The sequence below is a fragment of the Pagrus pagrus genome, assembly GCF_965226575.1.
Source record: "Pagrus pagrus genome assembly, chromosome: 8".
NCBI lineage: Eukaryota > Metazoa > Chordata > Actinopteri > Spariformes > Sparidae > Pagrus > Pagrus pagrus.
Window position 1 is genome coordinate 33,060,233 of NC_140192.1, and position 19,997 is coordinate 33,080,229.

At 40.9% G+C, this 19,997-nt stretch overlaps 2 protein-coding genes across 3 annotated transcripts in view; both read right to left on the reverse strand.

The window, feature by feature from the left end:
• Positions 1–7,146, reverse strand: part of LOC311261561 (ubiquitin-conjugating enzyme E2 L3) — a 46,521-nt gene extending 39,375 nt beyond the window's left edge. The window contains exon 1 of the mRNA XM_084360325.1: positions 7,041–7,146. Coding sequence (XP_084216451.1) covers positions 7,041–7,067 — 27 coding nt within the window. The 5' untranslated portion in view covers positions 7,068–7,146. The remainder of the gene's footprint in view (positions 1–7,040) is intronic.
• A 2,061-nt stretch (positions 7,147–9,207) lies between these two features.
• zfr (zinc finger RNA binding protein) overlaps positions 9,208–19,997 on the reverse strand; it is a 60,460-nt gene continuing 49,670 nt past the window's right edge. The window contains exons 16-20 of one of the 2 annotated variants that reach the window (XM_084360964.1): positions 18,907–19,004; positions 17,967–18,062; positions 12,377–12,488; positions 10,854–10,951; positions 9,208–10,465 (exon numbers count right to left, since the gene is read on the reverse strand). In XM_084360964.1, the coding sequence (XP_084217090.1) occupies positions 10,283–10,465; positions 10,854–10,951; positions 12,377–12,488; positions 17,967–18,062; positions 18,907–19,004 (587 nt within the window). In that variant the 3' untranslated portion in view covers positions 9,208–10,282. Of the gene's footprint in view, positions 10,466–10,853; positions 10,952–12,376; positions 12,489–17,966; positions 18,063–18,906; positions 19,005–19,997 lie in introns of those variants that run through there. The other variant, XM_084360965.1, reaches the window with a different exon arrangement.

Here is a 19,997-nt window from a genome sequence, read left to right on the forward strand (position 1 = left end):
AAAAGGGATTGCACCTTCTAACCACCTACTAACAAATAATATATAATCTCTGGGATAGGCCATTTGCTATGGTAACCTAGCAACCTATGTGTGTGCACGCATGCTGTGTTATATATAATTTTATGTTATACATAGCACCAAATCACAACAGAAGTCATTTAAGGTCACTTTTCCTATAGAACCGGTCCGGACCGTGTTCGTTTAATTAATAATTTCTTCATCGTCGCGCATCTACAATTCTCCTCCGCTCTGTTTTACGAAGGGAGGAACTCCGGACCGACGTAAACAAACACACGTGCACACACACTTACAGACAGACAGAGAGAGAGAACATGTCACGTCGGTTTCAACTGTCTGTAAAGCAGATATCATATCTACGTTTTTTAAACGCGCACAAACTGATTCTGCTCTGGCATGTCATCTCGAGCCTTCGCAGTTCTCTGTCGTGGTGGCGGATACGCAATGCAATCCCCCCCGGGCTGCTGGAGAACCAGCGTGAGGACGTGAGTTTAGAGGACCAACCACAGCCATTGCCGTCTCCGTTTCCCCTCGACGGAGTGACGGACACTTAAAAAATCTTTCATGCGCCCGGAGAGGCTCTCCGTCAGGCTCTCCGGCGACGGAGAGGGCTCTCCGTGTCCGTGTACGGCACTTTACGCAGTAGTATTAACAACAGTCCGTCTGGAACATTCAAGATCCCTGCGCGTCATAGGAATTTAACGACGCTTCGAGGCAGAGTTTTTTCCTCGACCAATTTTTGTAATCGAGTAACTCGAGTAACTCGATGAATCGTTACAGCCCTACTCATAACTTCAACATACAATTTCCCCTCTTCACCAAATTCTTCACACATGTAGAGGGGCTCGCCCTGAATCAGCTATGTATCAATACTGTGTCATATCTATAGCGCCACCCACTGGAAGTCACTGAAGATGTCACTGTAGTGTTTTGTGTAACACATATCCCATTTAGGTAGGAAATTTCCAAAGGCAAAGGGCGAGCACACATCTGGGCGCACAGGCCTCCGACGGCGCCACAGCCCAACATACGTGGAGGGGCGAGGGCCCGTTCATCACTGCTTGCAGCTTTAATTACTATTATTATTCTTTTTCTTTCTTCCTCGAGATTGCATATTTGGCAGCCTGAACATACCCCAAAACTCACCGAACTCGGAACATACGTCTTATTTGCGCGCCGCTATCTGAATTCAAAATGATTGGGGGTAGGTGTGGCCAGGGGACTCCATAGCGCCACCTAACGTAGATTTGTCCCCGCAACATTTTTCTCGGATTGTCATGAAATTCACAGGACTCATGGGTCTCAAGGATTTAGGATGGAATTATTTTTGTGAGAATTTTAGCTGTAACAGGAAGTCGGCCATCTTGAATGGCGTGCTGCGATTTTCATTTTTCCAACGCTGTTTTCGGGGCTTTAAGATGTTCGCAGCCTCACCAAATTTGGCATGTAGCTTCTTACCCATGAGTACGTTATTTCGATACCACAACTGCCCTCATGCGCAGCACGAAAGCTCAGTAGCGCCCCCTAACACCGCCCTTATGGCTTTTCCCATTCTGTACGGACCCAATGTCTATGCCTTGTACTTTAACCAACTCATCCCCTCTGGCACCGTGAGTTACCATGGTTACAGGAACGCCCTGAAACTTTATAATGATGATCAATAAGAAGTGTTTGGTTAGTTTGTCTGGAGCCTTACAGCAGGGACAGTAAAAGGTGGAGGGATATAACAACAAAGCTTATGGAATTTATAATTGGTAATGTTTACACAAATAAAAAGTTGATTGTGGTACATAAAGATCTTGATTGTATTTATTATTTATTTTAGTACAAATGGTTTTACCACTTTAAGTGGTGCACAAGGCTAGATTGTAAATACAGGACATTGAGGATTATTATTATTATTATTATTCTCCCATCCATTCTGTGATCGGTATCGGCAGATTTATGATTCCTGTGATCGGTGATCGGATCGGCCCCCGAAAATGCTGAATCGGAGCATCCCTACCTAAGACCTCTAAAAACTCAGGGAAAACCCTGCAATAATTGGCCTTTCCAATGAGGATACCAAAAGAGTGTGCAGGGAAGTGAGATCACCTACAGCATGGCAGAAAGATGAGCAAAAGGTTTTAGGTGGTGATTGGATTACGTCAGGAAGGGTAGTGGCTTGTGGGCTATTAGCGAGGTCCATATCCAATGCACAGTACATAACACAAAACAGCTGACGGGTGAACTACCTGTGGTACAATCAGCAGAGGTTCGTAAATTGAATAAATGCAAGATATTCCCACTGTCATCATCTGTCGTGATTTTTTTTTCACTACATACTAACTAGGTGTGTAATGAGGCATGACCACCAATTGTTACAAAATGTACCTAAAAACCTAAAATTGGCATATCCTGAACTAGGCCTGTCACGATAACAAATTTTGCTGGACGATAAATTGTCCTAGAAATTATTGCGATAAACGATAATATTGTTGCTTTGAGACCATTTTTCAACTAATATAGTGATAATGGCATAATAATGCAAGTACACCCTTTCAAAGATTAATAAACCTTAATTTCTAAAGAATATTTAACATTGGAATTTGAAGAAGACATTTTAAATATCCAAAGTAAATAAAGATGGAGTTTGTGGCCAGCCAAGATCCCTTATTGCAGCAACAATGTTAGCACCATTGTCTGTAGTGATGCGGAGGCGTGACGGTACACGTCATGATGATGACGTATGTGTTTGTTTGGTTTTTTTTTGTTTTTTTTAGGTGTTTCCCCGTGTCCTCCTGTTAATCTAAACATGTACCAGCTGTCTGTTTATAATCTTATGATGCTGTTATAATGTGCTGTGATTGAGATCCTGGCCCACCAAACATCCTGGAAAGTGACAAAGTTACGTTTTTCTATAATTTACATAGTTAATTACATAATCACCACCAGTAAACAGGACGCTGTCTGATTTCACTCGCGGAGTTCACAAAGTTCACTAAGTCTCAGTCGGGAGGGCTGACCGTCAGCCAACAACAAACACTTGAGTTAAAGTTTTCTGCCGGGGACAGACGCTGTTTTTCGGGCAGAAATGTGACGACAGGCTGACAGACACTTCTCCACGAATAACTGCGGTATTATTTTCCTCATATAAGTTGCCAAAGACATGACCAGTTACTACGTTACTGTTGTTTGGTCCTGTAACGTTGCTTTGTGGGACATTTATCTTTATTTTGTTGAGTGAAGGATCTGTACAGTTATCAGACACCAACACCATCAGATCGACACACCCTCGCTCCGCGCCGCCGGCTCGGTTCGCCAATACTGCGCCTCTGATACCTCCGGAGGCGAAATTTCACCCCTCGCTGCATCTGAAACTTTAACACGAAGGCGGATGCAGAGAATTGGCGCAGGATCTCGCATGCAAACGGCTGTGTGAAGAGGGATCTAGTGAGAGACACGAGGAAAACAAACAAGCATGCAAATAGAAATTATTGAGGCCGGCAAAATTATCGAGCTCATTTTAATTTATCGTACGATTAATTGATTTATTGACTATCGTGACAGGCCTATCCTGAACTAATATTTGCTTTTTTTTTTAAAAAGACAAAGCATGGCTGAAAATAATGGAATCAATTAGAAGGATTGGAGGTCTCCTTCCTGTGGCATCTGGGTGGGCTGGCAAGGAGGATCAGTGGGACCAGGGCCTCCGGATGGACCAACCAGCCAACTTTATGCCACCATCAGCCCAACTGCCAGTCCTACCACATCCAAGATACAAGGCTACCTATCCATTCACCACATGAAGTCCACCCAGACCAGCAGCCTCACCCCAAACAGGACTGAGCTCCATGTACCCCCAGGCGATGTGTCTTCTGCACACCACGTAACTGACCCAGCTACTTCAGGATCCAGAATCGGAATACTACCTAGGGGATTACTGCGACTCATCTCTCTACAACCATGAGACGGATGGCTGTGGGCCCACCAAGTACCCTTCACACAAGGAGTCACTGGCCACTGTGGATTCTTCATACAGGGACTCATCACCACAGCCATCATCCCACGACCATTTCTTTGAATACTGAGTGATCCCTCATCACCAGAGAGCCCCACCGAGCTTACCATAAGGCTATCAAATAGTGCGGCTTCCTCCCAACATGGTCCAAACTACTGGGTAGTACCTGGGTGCTAGTAAAATTGCTCTGAAGACAATTCTCCACTTTCTTACACATGTTGGGACCTCCGATATATTGCAGACAAAAGAGAGTCCTGTAGGTAAAACCAGAAACCTAACTACAGGAACCTCTAAAACCAACAGAGCCCAAGAACAAAGGATGTGTTGTAATTGAGATCCTGACCCACCATGCATCGTGGAAAGTGAAAGTTATGTTTTTTTCATCAGTAAACAGCAGACCCTGTCTGGCTCTCTCACAACAGGAGGGTTGCTGTTTTCTGGGGGAAAGTACACTGAAGACTCAGTCGGGAAGGCTGACAGTCACTTTAAATTTTTTTAAATACAAGCTTCCAGAGACAGTAACTGCAACAACACAATAGTGGAAGGTGACAAAGACATGTTGAGTTATAGTTTTTTTGCTCTGAATCACGTCACATAACCACCGCCATTCAACTGCAGCTGCCTGGCTCTGCTGCCGGGGACAGACGCTGTTTTTTGGGCAGAAATGTGATGAAGAGTCGGTAGGAGAGACAGGATGACAGAGGCTTTTCCACGTATTACTGCAGTATTTTTTTCCCTCATGTTGCCAAAGACACTACCAGTTACCACATATCTCTTTTATTTGATGAGTGAAGGATCTGTTTAGCTGTCAGACTGGGCTGTATGGGTAAGTAACAAAAGGTGTGTAATAATAACCATTTATTGAGGAAGTGAAGCAGCTGATTGATAGAACATTTTGTTTGTTTCTTTAATTATTTTTTTTCTTTTGTATTGATGTGGCAGCCACAGCAAATGTTACATAGCAGAAATACTGCTCCTGATGTTTCACACAATGATATATTTGCAAGATGCACAGGTGCTCCAAGTATAAAATTTAGTTGCACCGTCACCAAAAATGGTCGCAAAATACAACTAGACTGTCATAGTCTGGAACCATGGATGAAATAATACATCCTTGTTTGTGGCTATGCAAAAATAAGTGTCAAACAAAATAAGCTTTTATTTAAACTTTATTTCAGGCTGTGAGACACCTCGATTGATCCTCAGCACACTGCAATAAAATAGTTTTAATTTCATGATTTAGCCAACCAAGAAAAGTGATAATCCAACCTTGTGGCAGGAATTAGGCATAACAAAAGTAACTATATAGAAAAATAGGCAATCTTCTTGCATATGGTGTTGTTTGCTTATGTTGGAGATATAGAGGCATCGGTATTAAACTGTTTCATAACCAGGCAAACAATGTGGGATTACTGTTGCTGTATATTACTATTTATACACTACGGTGTATTTATTAGTCAAAGAAAATAAGCATAGGAATAAAAGAGATTATAATTACACAGGCATAAAATAAAGCAGTAGGCATTTCATTTTGATAATACTATGTGCATGTATACAGTAGGAGACTGGCGAATGCTGGGAAGTAGTTTAACTTAAAGTGATTTTATTTCTCCACTTTACAACAAAAACAAAATTGTTTCTGTTCACTCTCTTTAGTCCACCAGCACTAGAGAAAAACTAAAATTTTCATTTCACATATTGCAATGTATAACAAACAAGACTCGAGGCGGAAGCCATGCAGTACATTCAGACAGACTAAATTATGAGCACTGCCGGCCAGAAAAGTCTTACACTAATACATTTGGAGTATAAAAAGGTCCTGCATATTTGAAATAAGGATACAATTCCCCATTGACCTGTTAGCTGAATCAAATTTAACAGTATACTGAAAATATAAAACAGTTGAAAAAGTAGGAAATACAAACAACCATAAACGCGTAGCCTCGTGGATAATAATACTTGAAGATGATGTGCAAGCTAAATATGGCCTCCGGCACCAACGACACACTTTCAGTGTCAGAAAACAGTGAGCGAACCCAAGACATACAGTGAAGCGACAAAAACTCAAAAGGTACATTTTATTAAATATCTCTTGACCTAGCTGACCGCTCAAGTAGGCACGTTTGTCTGAAGAAGATTCGCTCAATGAAAGCAAGCTACGTGCAAAAGGATATTAATGCAAGCTAGCAGTCAGTCGGGTTAATTGTCCACATCAGTGCTGTAGTTGATTATGTAAAAATATCCCAATGCGCTGGTCCAACATGAATCTTATAATGTAAATGATGCATATGCCAGGCTCACATGGTTTCTGACTGAATTAACGTTCAATTTCTATCCAAGTAACATTAGGTATTCGATTATTAAGATTAGGAAACTACTTCCTTTGCATCCACAGACGCTTTTAATACCGTTTGTTATGATCGATATCAACATCAGGTGGACGGATCCCCAAAGCAACGGGAAGTAAACGCTGGGGGCTGTTCTATACAGGCGTTTGGCTCCACATGAGGGCTGCTTCTCCGCTCGCCAGCTAGCTAGCTAACTAGCTAACTTGCTCGCTTCAGCTAGCTAGCTAGCAGAGACGCAGCTACGGTCTGCTAGCGAGTTGGCTAGCGACATAGCAAACGCCTTTAGCTATGGAAATTCGCTTACGGTCCTATGATGGCCACATCAAAAACTCGCTCGCTTGGCCACACGACCCAAAGCTGCATGAAAGCTAGTGTTAGTAGGTAAACAATCAGTTCATTGATCCCATTCGCAAGGCTGACTTTCAATTATCTGGCCTAATTTACCGGTGCTTTGCTGCCTAACGGTAATATTTGGTCGACTAGGTTAGGTGGCCAGCAGTGACCTCTCTCTTTTATTAAGTTTACAGCTAAAAACAGGCGATATATTTTCTTCACACAACAATGTAATCTTAAAGCATTAACGTGAAGAACGATTGAACCCACTAGGCGCCATTGTAGCTCAAGAACTGCACACATTACAAATTAAAAGAAAATAACGGGATCGGGAGATTTACCTTGGCCAGCCTCCTGCTCGCCGCCATCTTGAAACTACTGTGTATTCCCAGAATACACAGCGCGTCGAATATGGATTTGCGGCTGTACTCATAAAGCGTCCCAGTCATAAATCCCAGTGCTGACAGTTGCTCCTGGTGAAGAAATATAAGAACATTCTTAGAATTACGATTTGTTCCTCAAAATTAAGACAAGATCCTGGTAACGATAAAAATTATTCACAAAGCGTGTTAGCCCTTAAGAGATAAAGTGAAAATCTGCAAGTAGGGAGGAGGGGGGTCAAGACAAAGAGGAAGAAGAAACACTGTCCAAATGCTGAATAACAATAAGTTAATGAAACACTACAGTTTAGATGGTCCAGGGGAAATGTTTGTGGTCTGTCTCATAACAGATCCACTCACAACTCCAACCCAACACAATAACACTGCTTTTGAATCACATAGACTTTTTAGAACATTCATCAATGTGCTCAAAGAATGTGCCAGCATTAATGTGTGAATAAGAGGAAGAAAACAATTTACTGTAGCATTGGAAGATTTCCTTATTAATCTTATCTATCATTCTTAATTACTGATTAGGGTGACCAGATGTCCTGAAAAATGTGGGACGGTCCTGAACTACAAGCAGATGTCCCGAATGGTGTCCTAAAAATTAGTCTACACCAGAGTTTTGATCAGTCTAATAAAACATTGTGATCGCTGTGAAACACTTTATTGGTGTCACCCTGCAGCCTGCTCTGCATCGGCAACAAGTTTGTATCCTACATGAATTGGTTGAATGGATGATGTTGTCTTTTTCTGTATATATAATGTATATATGTATGTATGTATAATGTGTATGTGTATATATATATATATATAGAGAGAGAGAGAGAGAGAGAGAGCTCATTCTGAAGACAGTAACCTGCCAATATTCTGTTAGTCATAGCGCCGCCTAGTGGCAACAGAAAATTACATTTTTCTATACGTCTTACAACAGCTCCTGTGGCTAGTTTGACGCACATACATGAAATTCAGTGCACTTGTCTATCCAACCTACATCTACAAAAACACGTTTTTATAGCTACCTCAACCTAACAGGAAGTCAGCCATTTTGAATTATTCTGCTCATTTTTGGCAACTTACACGTTTACAAACTCCTCCTACAGCTTTAAACTGATCAACTTCAAATTTTCACCGGCCATCGTAACAGCTTTGTGGGCAAGTTATTTAAGTTTTCGTTAAAATATGGCTTACAATTGTAGTGCCATCTTGTGGCAACAGGAAATAACATGTTTTATTTTTAAATCCATGTACTCCTCACAGGTTGACCAAAACCCTCTCAAATTTGGTCAGAATATCTTCAAGGTCTTCATTATATGGCATATGGTGAAGAGTAGGAGTTATCAGTGAGTGATGCAGCAGCAAGGAATTAGTCACCATGAAAAAGGAAGATGTCACAACTCCTGTGTAAAAGGTCCAATCTGTCCAAAATTTCAGATGTTTGGTAAGAGTCCTGCCCAAAACACTTCTACATGCCAATTAGGAGGTATTTTTGCTCCACTTACTGGCAACAGGACATAAGCCTTGTCTGACAACCATCGTTTCATTTACTTAAAATTTTCATGATGCGGACCATCCTTGACATCCTTAATCCTTAACGTGTAATTAGTCAGTTTTCTCTAGTGACACATACTGGAAACAGTTAGTTAGACTGAACTCCTTTGTAAAGTGTCCAAAACACATGAAAATTCAGGTTATTCAACGGTCAAACCTGTCAACAATCTTATTAAAATTTAAAACTGCATGTATTGATGAATGCGCCCTTTCATGCCCAGAGAGTTGGGGTGTGAGGCAGCTCCTACATGTGCATTTTTTAGCCACTGAAAAATGCAATTCAGTACACGGAATAGGTATAATTAAATAGAATTAAAAAAGGGGTGCGAGGGCCCGTTCATCACTGCTTGCAGTTTTAATTACTCTATTTCTACCCCTCTCTCTTTTTGGAGGCTTGTCCAAACACGACAGAGCACCCGAAACTTTGAACTGTCACACAGAGCTGAATACTTTATGGAGACATCAAAATAGAGTGTAATTATTATAGACAGGCACTCGTTTGTTAAATAGGCTTGATGCAAACCCTGGTTTACACTGTACAATGCGAGAAAGCAAGTTACTCAGCAAAAGATACTTCGATCTGGAAATATATTTATTCTGCTACTGGAATTATAAAGCAGAATACAGAGCACAGCACGCATTCACAAAAGAGCCTACACTGAAGGACAATTATATTTCTGTCCCTCCCATTCTCAGCCTTTTTTTTTTAATTCTTATTCTTTATTCCAGTATTGAACTTAATTGAGCACCTAACCAAGTTAAAAGGCAAGCAAGCCAATAAACGACCTTATCAACAAGGAAAACAAAATTAAAAGCCAAAACAGACTGCAATGTGAACATGACCATGTTTCAACAAACCAAAGTTTTTTTCTCTATTTAAAGATTATACAAATAATTTTATAAAGCATATGAAAGTGACACTGACATTTAGGGCTGACAACTTCACTAATAACAAAGCTCTATCAACAGTTACGAGTTTGAGTCTGAATCTTTGAGCAATGCCTCGTAGGTATTTTATCTATAAGTGTAGCCAAGCATTGAGACATAACAAGACCACAGCATCAAACATCACCTGCATTAAGCACAGTAATTCATATTCAAAAGGAAATCTTTGAACATTGGCCAAATGAATGCTTCACAATAATAACAACAACAACAACAACAACAACAAGGGCTCAGTCGACCTCTGAATGCAACTATACAGATGAATGAAGGCATTTACATTGATCCCCGCTTTCTGTCCTATCCACAATACAGAAGTCTGGCCTTAGTTTTGATCCTGTGATCGCTCCTCCTTCCCCTGCAATTTATACTTTAACAAAAACACAGTTCAGAGGGGAGCAGCAGCAGAAGCTTAATAAGCCACTGGCATCAACACTTCTATTTAAGAAGCACATTAGGTAAAAACTGAACTAGTACAGAGAGGTCTAAACTCAACTTTAAGAAATCTACAACTAAAACAGTACACAAATTGACATTTTTTCTTTGTGTAATAATACAGTGTGACACTGCAATTACACCAATACATGTTAAAAAGGGAAAAGAACAAAACGGCAACGCTGGACCTTAGCCAGTACACAGGAGACAGCGCATACAACATGTTAGTACATTTCAGTATGCAGGTTACTTTAAATTAGTAACACAGAGGCTTAGAAACTGTCATAATCCTTCTTGTCCTTTTTGCCTTCACCCTCAAAGCTGTCTGTTCCGTCACTGTTGTCACGACGACGCTTGCGGCTGTTGCGAATGTTGAAGCGAGGGTTCATCTGCGGAAGAGGGTCCATACCCAAAACTTTATGGATCTGACGGAATGCCAGCAGCCTCAGAGCAAACTGTGGAGAAATTCAGAAAGACCATTGCACAACAATTAGGAGCCAGCAGAGGGCGACTCATCTTCATGAAAGGAGGGCAAACTCCACCATGATTTGCACGATTCCCACAGAGCTGACAAATCCCCAAAAACATTTGATGTAATTCCTGACTTGTCCTGTTGAAAAGCTGATGGTGACAAAAAGATAATTCAATATCACATTAGGCCACTCTGAAAGTACAAAAAGATATTTACATTTACATTAAAAGCTTAATCCAGTTGTTTTCAAAGCACTATCATTTCTCCTATTTATACTGATCACCACCTGACACAATTTAAGGTATTCCTTATGTTTTCCTTATGTCTCAATTACCAGCTTGATTGTTTATGTTAAATTAAAGAGCATGTACTTGGGCACTTGAGGTAATGTCCTCTCTCTGTTGCTCTCCCATGGGTGTCAGGGTATCCACTGGTTTCTTTTCACAGGGATCGACCAATCCTGGCCCACCTGTTAAAAACAGTAAAGTATGACAACATTAAGTGATGTTTCATTTCATCATGTTCTCAGTGTCCTCAGTCTAGATCAATACAACAGAGGTGTATGAGAATTGGAAAGTTTGAATATTCACCAAAATTTCAAATCTACAGATAAAACTGAAATAAACCCCACATTATCTGATCAACACAGAAGTGTTGCTTAATATTTTCATGAAGTTTGATCACAAATTTGGTAAGATAACGCCATATGTACTGTATGCATACAACCTCAAACATTTATTGTCATTGTGTCCTATGTCAAAACTCTTGGCAACATTTCTCCTCCAGAATCTTAAACAATTTGTCAATTCACTTCAGTAGCCTCTGACCCTATATTTCAGGTATTTCAAAATTTGCAAAGTCAATTAACTCCTACCATTCCCAGAGTGATGGGCTTCATTACTAGTTTTGGAAGAGTTTAAATATGTGATGAGTGCAGTATGGCTAACACTTTTCATCACTCACAACAACATTTCAGGGTCTGACTTGGTATCAATCAGGGGGATTGATACCAAGTCAGATCCTGAAATTCATGATAACCTGGATAAAATTAAATATTGATATTGTGTTGTGTGTGAATAATACAGCTTCAGTAGTCACTGAGTATAACTGTTCTTACTGTACATCTTTATTTCTATTTTTCACAGTTATGGTTACAGACTCTGTCCACCTCCAAATACTCATATTTTCAGGGCAAATCTTCTGCCAAAAAAAGCAAAAGACACAGTAAAAGATGTTACATTTGATTAGGAGCATTTTTTATTTGAATTTTTTTAATAGATATGGCAATAATATAATTAATGTGCATTCGTTAGGCCACAGTAATCGCGTAGTGAAAATCTGATATGGTGATAGCCCTAGTCTAGATCCTAGAACATGTCCAGTGCATTTTCAGATAAACTATTCCAGCAGGCAATGTACATAGGTTTTGCAATGAACTTCAGAGTTAGTCCATGAACACATGCATTAAATTTGGTTATGATAGTAGCAACAAAATGGCAAATCATAATTAAAGGGCCAAGTTTTGTGCAATCGCCAGGAATAACCTGAGCTAGGCTACCGTCTCCTGGCTACCTTCATATTAAAAAAAAAAAAAAAACGACAGGGTATGACGTCTAGGCTTGTTAGCAAAACCAAAATAGAGCCAATTCTGTCTCAGCAAAGATTCTTCAAGAACAATCCTTAGAAAAAAATATTAGGGTTCCAAGTCTGGTTACCGTCATAAAACAGGAACAGTGAGATTACATTAATGCAAGTCTGAATGCCCCCGTTTCATCTCACCCAGTTATTGGTCCATGAACAGAAAACTACATTTATTTGGTCTAAAAGACAGTAAAAGAGCCCATTAAGTAGAACACCAACCAACGCTTAGGAAACTGAGGAAACGATATCTTACCTAGGAGTAAAATCCCGGAGGAAATAGATTCAAAGACACGTCTCAGTGCATCACCTGGGCTGAGGGGGGCAGAGGCGCTACTGATGGCCTTCTCAACTAGCAGCTCCATGGCCTGAACACAATGACAAGTGAAGATGGCTTACATTCCTGGGACACACACCCAGTCTCTGCTTGCATTACAACAATCAAGTGTTAGCTGGAACACAAAATGATCACAGTAATTGAATTAAAAAGTGAGCTCATGCAAATACATAGTAATATATTACAGTCACACTTGTTTTGTCTTGGTAGCTACGGGTCAGGTTATATTAAACTGAAATACATAGGACTGTCAATGTGAGGTATGCCAACTTTTGTGTTTAATCCAATCTCAAGCAGTGCAGCATCACCTTACCAGGGTTCTGTTTGTAGTCTGTGAGGGGGTAGATACTTATGATAATAACTTTGAGTGACATTATACATGTGTAGGTGCAGTATTGTGTCGTTTTTCCATCACATCTGCCGGCCTGGCTCTAATCTGCATTTTTAGTTGTAAAAACTATGGCTCATAAAGAAGACCTGGTACCGAGTTCTTGTGGTTAAAAAGTTGTTTTTTTTTGTTATTAGATTAATTTAGAGAGACCAATTAACCTCACTTTCATTGCACGTCTTTGGACTGTGGAGTGAGTAACAGTAAAGAAAATGTTTGCACATTAAATCTCTTTGTATGCAAAAAAAAGAAAAGGTTTGTAACTGATTCTTGTTTCAGGAAACATGTTTTACTCCAGGATTCTTGACATTATGCATTTGTGCGTGTTGCTGCTCAGTGTTAATTTACTTATTAGACCTGTCTTAAAAGGTAACAATATCTGAAAAGAAATGGTCAAAATTAATTAGCTTGGCAACTGTGTGTGACTTTAGCCCTTTTAACACAGAGATTCCACAACATCGTGGCGGGTGATTTGGACAGGAGATTCTAAGACAGAGAGCATTCGACCAAGTTATACAATTGACCTGTCGGGGGCAGCAATACGCCTATGCTGCCGCTAGTCTGCTGCAAATGCCATTGGCCGCGTTTCCCAGATTCGATCGTTCTTAAGGACTTAAGAAGGCTCTTAAGAAGGGTTCGGCTAAGAAGGAGCGCTAAGATACGGGTGTTTCCCAGATGCGTTCTTAACTGCCTTCTTAGGAGAACCTTAAGATCAAGCCAAAGAAGCTTCTTAAGAAGCTCTTAGTGGGAGCTGTCCACCGCGCTGCTGCTGTGCTGAATCAATCGATGCCAGGCAAATCGATCACCCACCTCTTTATCAGCGCATAAGAGTGTGTGTGTGTGTGTGTGCGCTGTCAGACCGGGCTGTCCAGGCAAAGAGATCCAATGGCCGTTGGATCTCCGCACGGGGCAGCCGGTACTTTGCCTGGACAGCCCGGTCTGACAGCACGTCCAGTGGGGAGAAGTGCTGACGCACGTATGCATTTATGTAAACCGTCTGGCTTCCCGCACGGCGACGCTGTTGGTTCGCAGCGAGAATGTGCTGTATTGTAGCCGTGGTTTATCACACGCGCGGACTTTGGCAACGCAGAGTAGCAGGGGAAGCCTCTCTGGATGAGGTTCAGCTGAGTTTAATACATCTGTTCCCTTGATATCTGTGAAATGCCACAGGGTTGTTGTTTTTTATGTGTAGTACTATAAACTCATATATGCAGATGTTGCGGAAAACTTAAACGTGTAATTCAATAAAAAGGTTTTTTTCATCTACCATTTTCTTATTTTTTTTTCTTGCGCCAGTGGTCCGCAGCTATGAGCGCATTTCAACACTGAGCATTGTTTTATTATTTCGTAAAGTGGAGGATATAAATTTCCCTGACGCGGCTTGATCACTGAGCATTCGGTCGCTAAGAAGGCTGTTAAGAGTGGGTCAGCTCGATCTTACATTTCCTTCTTAGTGGAAGATCTTCTTAAGCTAAGAGCGACTCTGGGAAACACATCCTTCTTTCACAGCGTTCTTAAGAGCGCTCCTAAGAAGATCTTAGCACTTAAGAGCTTCTTAACGAATCTGGGAAACGCGGCCATTATCAGTAAAAGGCGATGTAGAGGAAGAAAGCTGGAGAGCATGTTTACAATGGTGGTCAGTGTGAACTGCAATGTGGCATTACATTGTAAAGCGGGTGGCAGATTTCAGCAAGCCTTCTCAAGAGGAGCACATGGACAACCCTAATGTTAAAAAGGGAGGGGAGTAATGAGAAGTGGAAAAGCACGGACAGTGGCGAGTTACGTGACTGGCTAGTTTTCGATGAGACTAGCCTGTCTCGGTGTGTCTGCTTGTACCGAGACAGGACGAATAAGGAGCTGCCATGGAGGAAAGTGAGTGAGAAACAGTATCATAAACATTAGAATATGATCGTCATTTCTGTGTCCTTTTGATCCATTTATTGCAGTCAGATCACAGAGAAATTTCTTTGTTTTGAGTTCATACCGATGTGTTAAGACACATTAATTCAGTCTACGTCTACTTGCTGGTCACAGTTACCATTTATTGATTTGAAAACACCAATTAAGAAACTGCCACTCAGCGGAGACAGATGGACAGGTGCTCCACAGCTGAGAACTGGGCACCTGTCAGCCTCAGGTAGCGCTGGAAGCTGCAGTAATCCAAACGCAGCTCCAAACGCTGAAATTCAGTTAGATGGGTGCCGCACGTTCGTGGTTATTTTCGTGAATATTTTCATCATGTTTGGTCTGAACGCAGCATAATAGCTTTATTGTGGGCACAAAAATTTGACATTGAAGGCTATGAAGGACCATGAAGCATCAAAATGTAGGTTTGGATAACCGTAAGTAAGAATTTTAAATCAACATTTTTCATGTGTTTATATTGTTGCTGATATTTTTTTTGCCAAGACAAGTGTTACACAAAAGTACAACTGCGAAATGGTGGCTGTTGGAAGAAAAATTCAATTTCCTACATTTAACATAGTCTTACCCTTATGCTGCCTTTGTTTGTTCACATTGAGACAAGCAGTGCCGACATGCAGCTGCTCCAGTGTGGCATTTCATTCAGCAGGCCAGCGTTGCGGAACGAAAAGAGGCATGACAGTGCCACACAACGTTGAGATCTGTGTGGGGTTTATTTTATGCTTCCCCCCCCTAGTTTCCACCTGGATCCATCTATCCGCCGACTGTTCATAATCATATGGATGCTGTTATAATGTGTTGTGATTGAGATCCTGACCCACCGTGCATCATGGCAAGCAACAAAATACGTTTTTTGCGGTAAATAGCGGAACCTGTCTGGCTCTCACTCACAGAGAGGGATGCACTCTTCCACAGGAAAGTTCCCTGAAGACTCGGTACGGAGGGCTGATTGTTGCGGTGACTTTTCCTCATTAAATTTGGGGATTTTTGTCTATATAAGTTGCCAGAGACAGCAACTACAACAACACAATAGTGGAAAGTGTCAAGGACATGTGAGCATGTTTTTTTGCTCGTCACATAATCACCACATGTCAACAGCGGGAGCTGCCTGGCTAAGGACACACAGGATGACAGACACTTTTCCACGTATTAATTCAGTATTTTAAAAAAAATTTTCCCCCGTATACAAGTAGCCAAAGACACTTCCTGCTACCACATTACTGTTGTTTGGTCTTTTAACTTTGCTTTGTGGGTTTAAGTGTGGGACATTTCTCTTTTATTTGATGAGTGAAGGGTCTGTTTAGTTGTCAGACTGCGAACGGCATCAGACTGACACACTCCTGTCCCGCGCTGCCAGCATTTCCATTCACACAGAGGTCATCTCGTCTCTGTTGCGGCTCCGTTACTTCCTCCGCTGGAAGATCATAGGCGGAATGGGGGGACAGTTTCATTCCACCTCTTTCATACAGACGCTGAGGTGGACTATCAAATTCCTGCCTTGAAAAGGCAGTTTGAATTTTGATTGCCACCCAGCCGTTAGCTTGCTACCACCAAAAAGACTTGTGAGGCAATATCTACTCAGATATTCCTTTTTCTCTCAATCCCCATTCTACAAAATATATAGAATGAAAAACAATACAAACATGAAAGCACTTCTTGATGGCACAACTTTGTGCTGTTATTGGCTGTGTCCAAATTCAGGGGCTGCAGCCTTCAAGGACGCGGCCTTTGCGGCCCACGGAGGCTGGGTCCTTCGGAGAGACCTTGAAGGTCGCGTCCACCGTTGTTAAATGGGACGGTCTAGCCTTCGGAGTATTTCCTGGTTGCGTCATCAGGTGTTCATGCATAAAAGTCTGTTTTGGTTCAAATCTATCAAACGTGTACATTCATTTGTGTGTGTACAATGTGTCAAATCTAAATAGAATTATCAACATTACAAAATAAACATTAACCCATTGGTGAATAACAACTATATTTTCCATGGCATTACCAGCGTCACGTATTTTAACTGAAAGTTAAAATTTGGAGGTTTTATAGTCCCTTGAAGTTTGACATATCTGCCGTGGATGTTCAAATGACTAAAAACCGAGTATAAACCCATTACTTAAATTTGAATGTCATGTCTGCACCACTTGATATCGCCATTTTCTCTTGCTTCCTCTTCTGTTTCGGGACTGAGCAGCGCTGCGCAAAGGATCTTGGGATATGTGACGCCTCGAAGAATAGTAGCGGTGCGTCCTCCAAAAAGAGGGAAGGCCAGGCTGCATTTGTGGGCTGCATTTGAAGGAGCCTTCGAATTTGGACAGCCTTCGCACAGCGTTGTGACATAATTGGCCTTCAAATGCGCACTTCGTGGGCTGCAGCCCCTGAATTTGGACACAGCCCCCGTGTAGCCTAATGGAATCACATGTAGCTATAATGCAGTATTTGGAAAATTGAAAAGGGTATACAAGGATGCCAGTTCTTTTCTAGAATTTGTTTTTCATATGAGAGCTTCAAATAAAGTTATAGAAATAATCATTATATATGAGCATAAACCAGATCCATGTTGTAATAAGTGGCTCCAAACGCTGGAATTCACCAAAAAGACACTTACAAAGCTGTAAAGCTAGTGGCCTGCCGGGCAGTGAGGCTGAGGCTAATATTCCTTCTCCTACTTGTGAGGCAATTTTTGTACAAGCGTGTCTTGTCATCATATTTACGGCAGAAGTGTTGCTAACTGAAAGCTAAAAGCAGCAGCAGAGTTGACAATACAGTGCAGCAGCAATGGACAGTGATGGAGTTATTAAGTCTTTTTTCTAAACATTAAAGGATGTAAACCTTTTCTCTCAAACCCTCAAAATAAAATATGAAACCAAAAATGAGCATAAAATGTCTCCACTGTATTTTTACATCGCAAATTAACGTTTTCTGCTTGCTTGTGGAGCAATGGCATCCTGAACAGAGAATAATATCGCACTCTGTGTGTGTGTTGTAATCCGAGCTCCAATGTTTTAATAACTTATCTGGTCTTGTGTGCATGTTGGTGTATGTGAGCGATGGAAAAGGATAGTTGATTCACAGGTTGTCAAATACAGTCTTTTCTCATTTTGTCGCATCAGTATTTGATGACCTGTGAATGAGACAACAACCATCTTTCTCCACAATTACCTACTTCAACTTTAAATGTCTCACAGCATGTTTAAATAACACACTTACCCATCCTGGGAAGGACGACCATGTGGGAACTCGCTGACAGAGGTCTCGCAGAATTCGGATGATGATCACACACGATTGAAGTCCATTGGCTCTAGCCTTTTGATGCAATAAAATTAGGTTTATGGAGTGACCAAAAGTGACAAGAGATGGACCAAACAAGTGAATCAGTTCTGTCATAGAGGTCCAAACACTACTGTGCATAATGGAAGCTTGAATATGGTTTGAGGTGTGTATAAGCCATAAAAGTTTGCAATCAGCTGCCATTCCCAGTAGTCTTGTGCCTCACAGTTAGTAAGGGAGTTCAAAGTTTGCAAGATGCACAAGAAATGAGGACTTTTCTTGCCATCTTCTAAACCCTGACCCCAGGTTTATCCAGGTATCTCACAAACAGGTACTTAAAAGTACAAGAGTACACCTGAGAGAAGAGTATAGGGACTGAAAGAGCCAAGGAAATCTGCTTTACTTTGCCTGTGCTTTTGCTCAGGTGGCAGAATCACAGGAAACTACTCAGATATTCCTTTTTCTCTCAATCCCCATTCTACAAAATATATAGAATAAAAACAATACAAACATGAAAGCACTTCTTGATGGCACAACTTTGTGCTGTTATTGTGCAGCCTTATGGAATCACATGTAGCTATAATGCAGTATTTGGAAAAAATTGAAAAGGGAATACAAGGATGCCAGTTCTTTTCTAGAATTAGTTTTTCATATGAGAGCTTCAAATGAACTTATAGTAATAATCAATACATATGAGCATAAACCAGATCCTTGTTGTAATAAGTGGCATCCTTGAATATATTTTCTTCAAATAGTAAAGGTTTTCCTCATTGTTATAAAATGAAAACTAAATGTGTAAAACACAAATAAATGAATAAACAAATAAATAAATAACGCATCTCATAAGGCTACAATAAGAAAGTAAAATGATGTTCCGAACCTGGAACCACTTAGCGTGGCGCAGAGCAGCCAGAGCGTCAAGGCATTTTTGCCTGTCCAAGACGTCCGCTGGGTCTTTCACCATACCCGAAGTTACATCTAAAAATGGATTTGAAGTGTCAAAATGGTGATGAGGAATGGGTGTTTGACCAGGTCAGCGAGGCTGGCAAAGAACAAACACATTGCCACACATACCAGTGTTGTTTTCTGAAACAACCTACAGTTGGTTGCTTATTTAAAGATTTCAAAAAAGGTTATGGATATAAAAAAAAAACTGACTACACAAACCAACACACTGTCAACCCAAGAGGATAGATGCAGATTGACGGTGTACAATATGATTAGTCATTATGTTTTATACAGGGGTATGAATTTACCTTTCTCAACATTGCAGAAAAATGGCCTGATCTGTTCAAGCTAAATTACATGGGTTTAGGTCACATGTCTTGAAGCCAATACCATTTTATCAGGTTAATTCTTGTAGTAAAGCTTATTATTACCTTGGTAAGTACCAGAGCAATTTGAGCTTTAGCAGATTTTCTTTGCTCAAGCATTGGCACAGAGGAGGGTTTCCATGGATAATGATTACTAGTATGCACTTGGTGCAAAGAAAAAGAAAAGGCAAATGGCTAAGAGGGAGTGACCTGATAAAAAGTGGCATGGCAATAGTAGGTGTGGCAAAGTTTTTGGGATGTGAGAAAACCTTGGTCAAAAATCCTTCCGAAGCTGTTGGGCCCTACTAAACCTCTCATAGGACACAATGTACTGGATTGTTTTTATTTTTTCAAAGAAATAAAGGGCTCTTTGTGCTGGACTTATGAATATTACTAAGAATATAAAGAAGAAGGAAGCAATGGGTGCTGAAGAGGAGAAAAAAAACATGAGAACTACCAGCCAACAAGAGGGGTTAGGATATCACTGCATGCATACCTAACAATCATTAAGACCCTAACAGTCATTGTAAACCAAAGGCTGTACTCAGGTCCAACCAAAGATTCCTCAGTCGGAGCCTTCTTACCCTCTTCACGTTTAACAATACTCCCCTAAGAATAAATTGAAATAATTAGATTTCAAAGCAATATTGTTCATGGT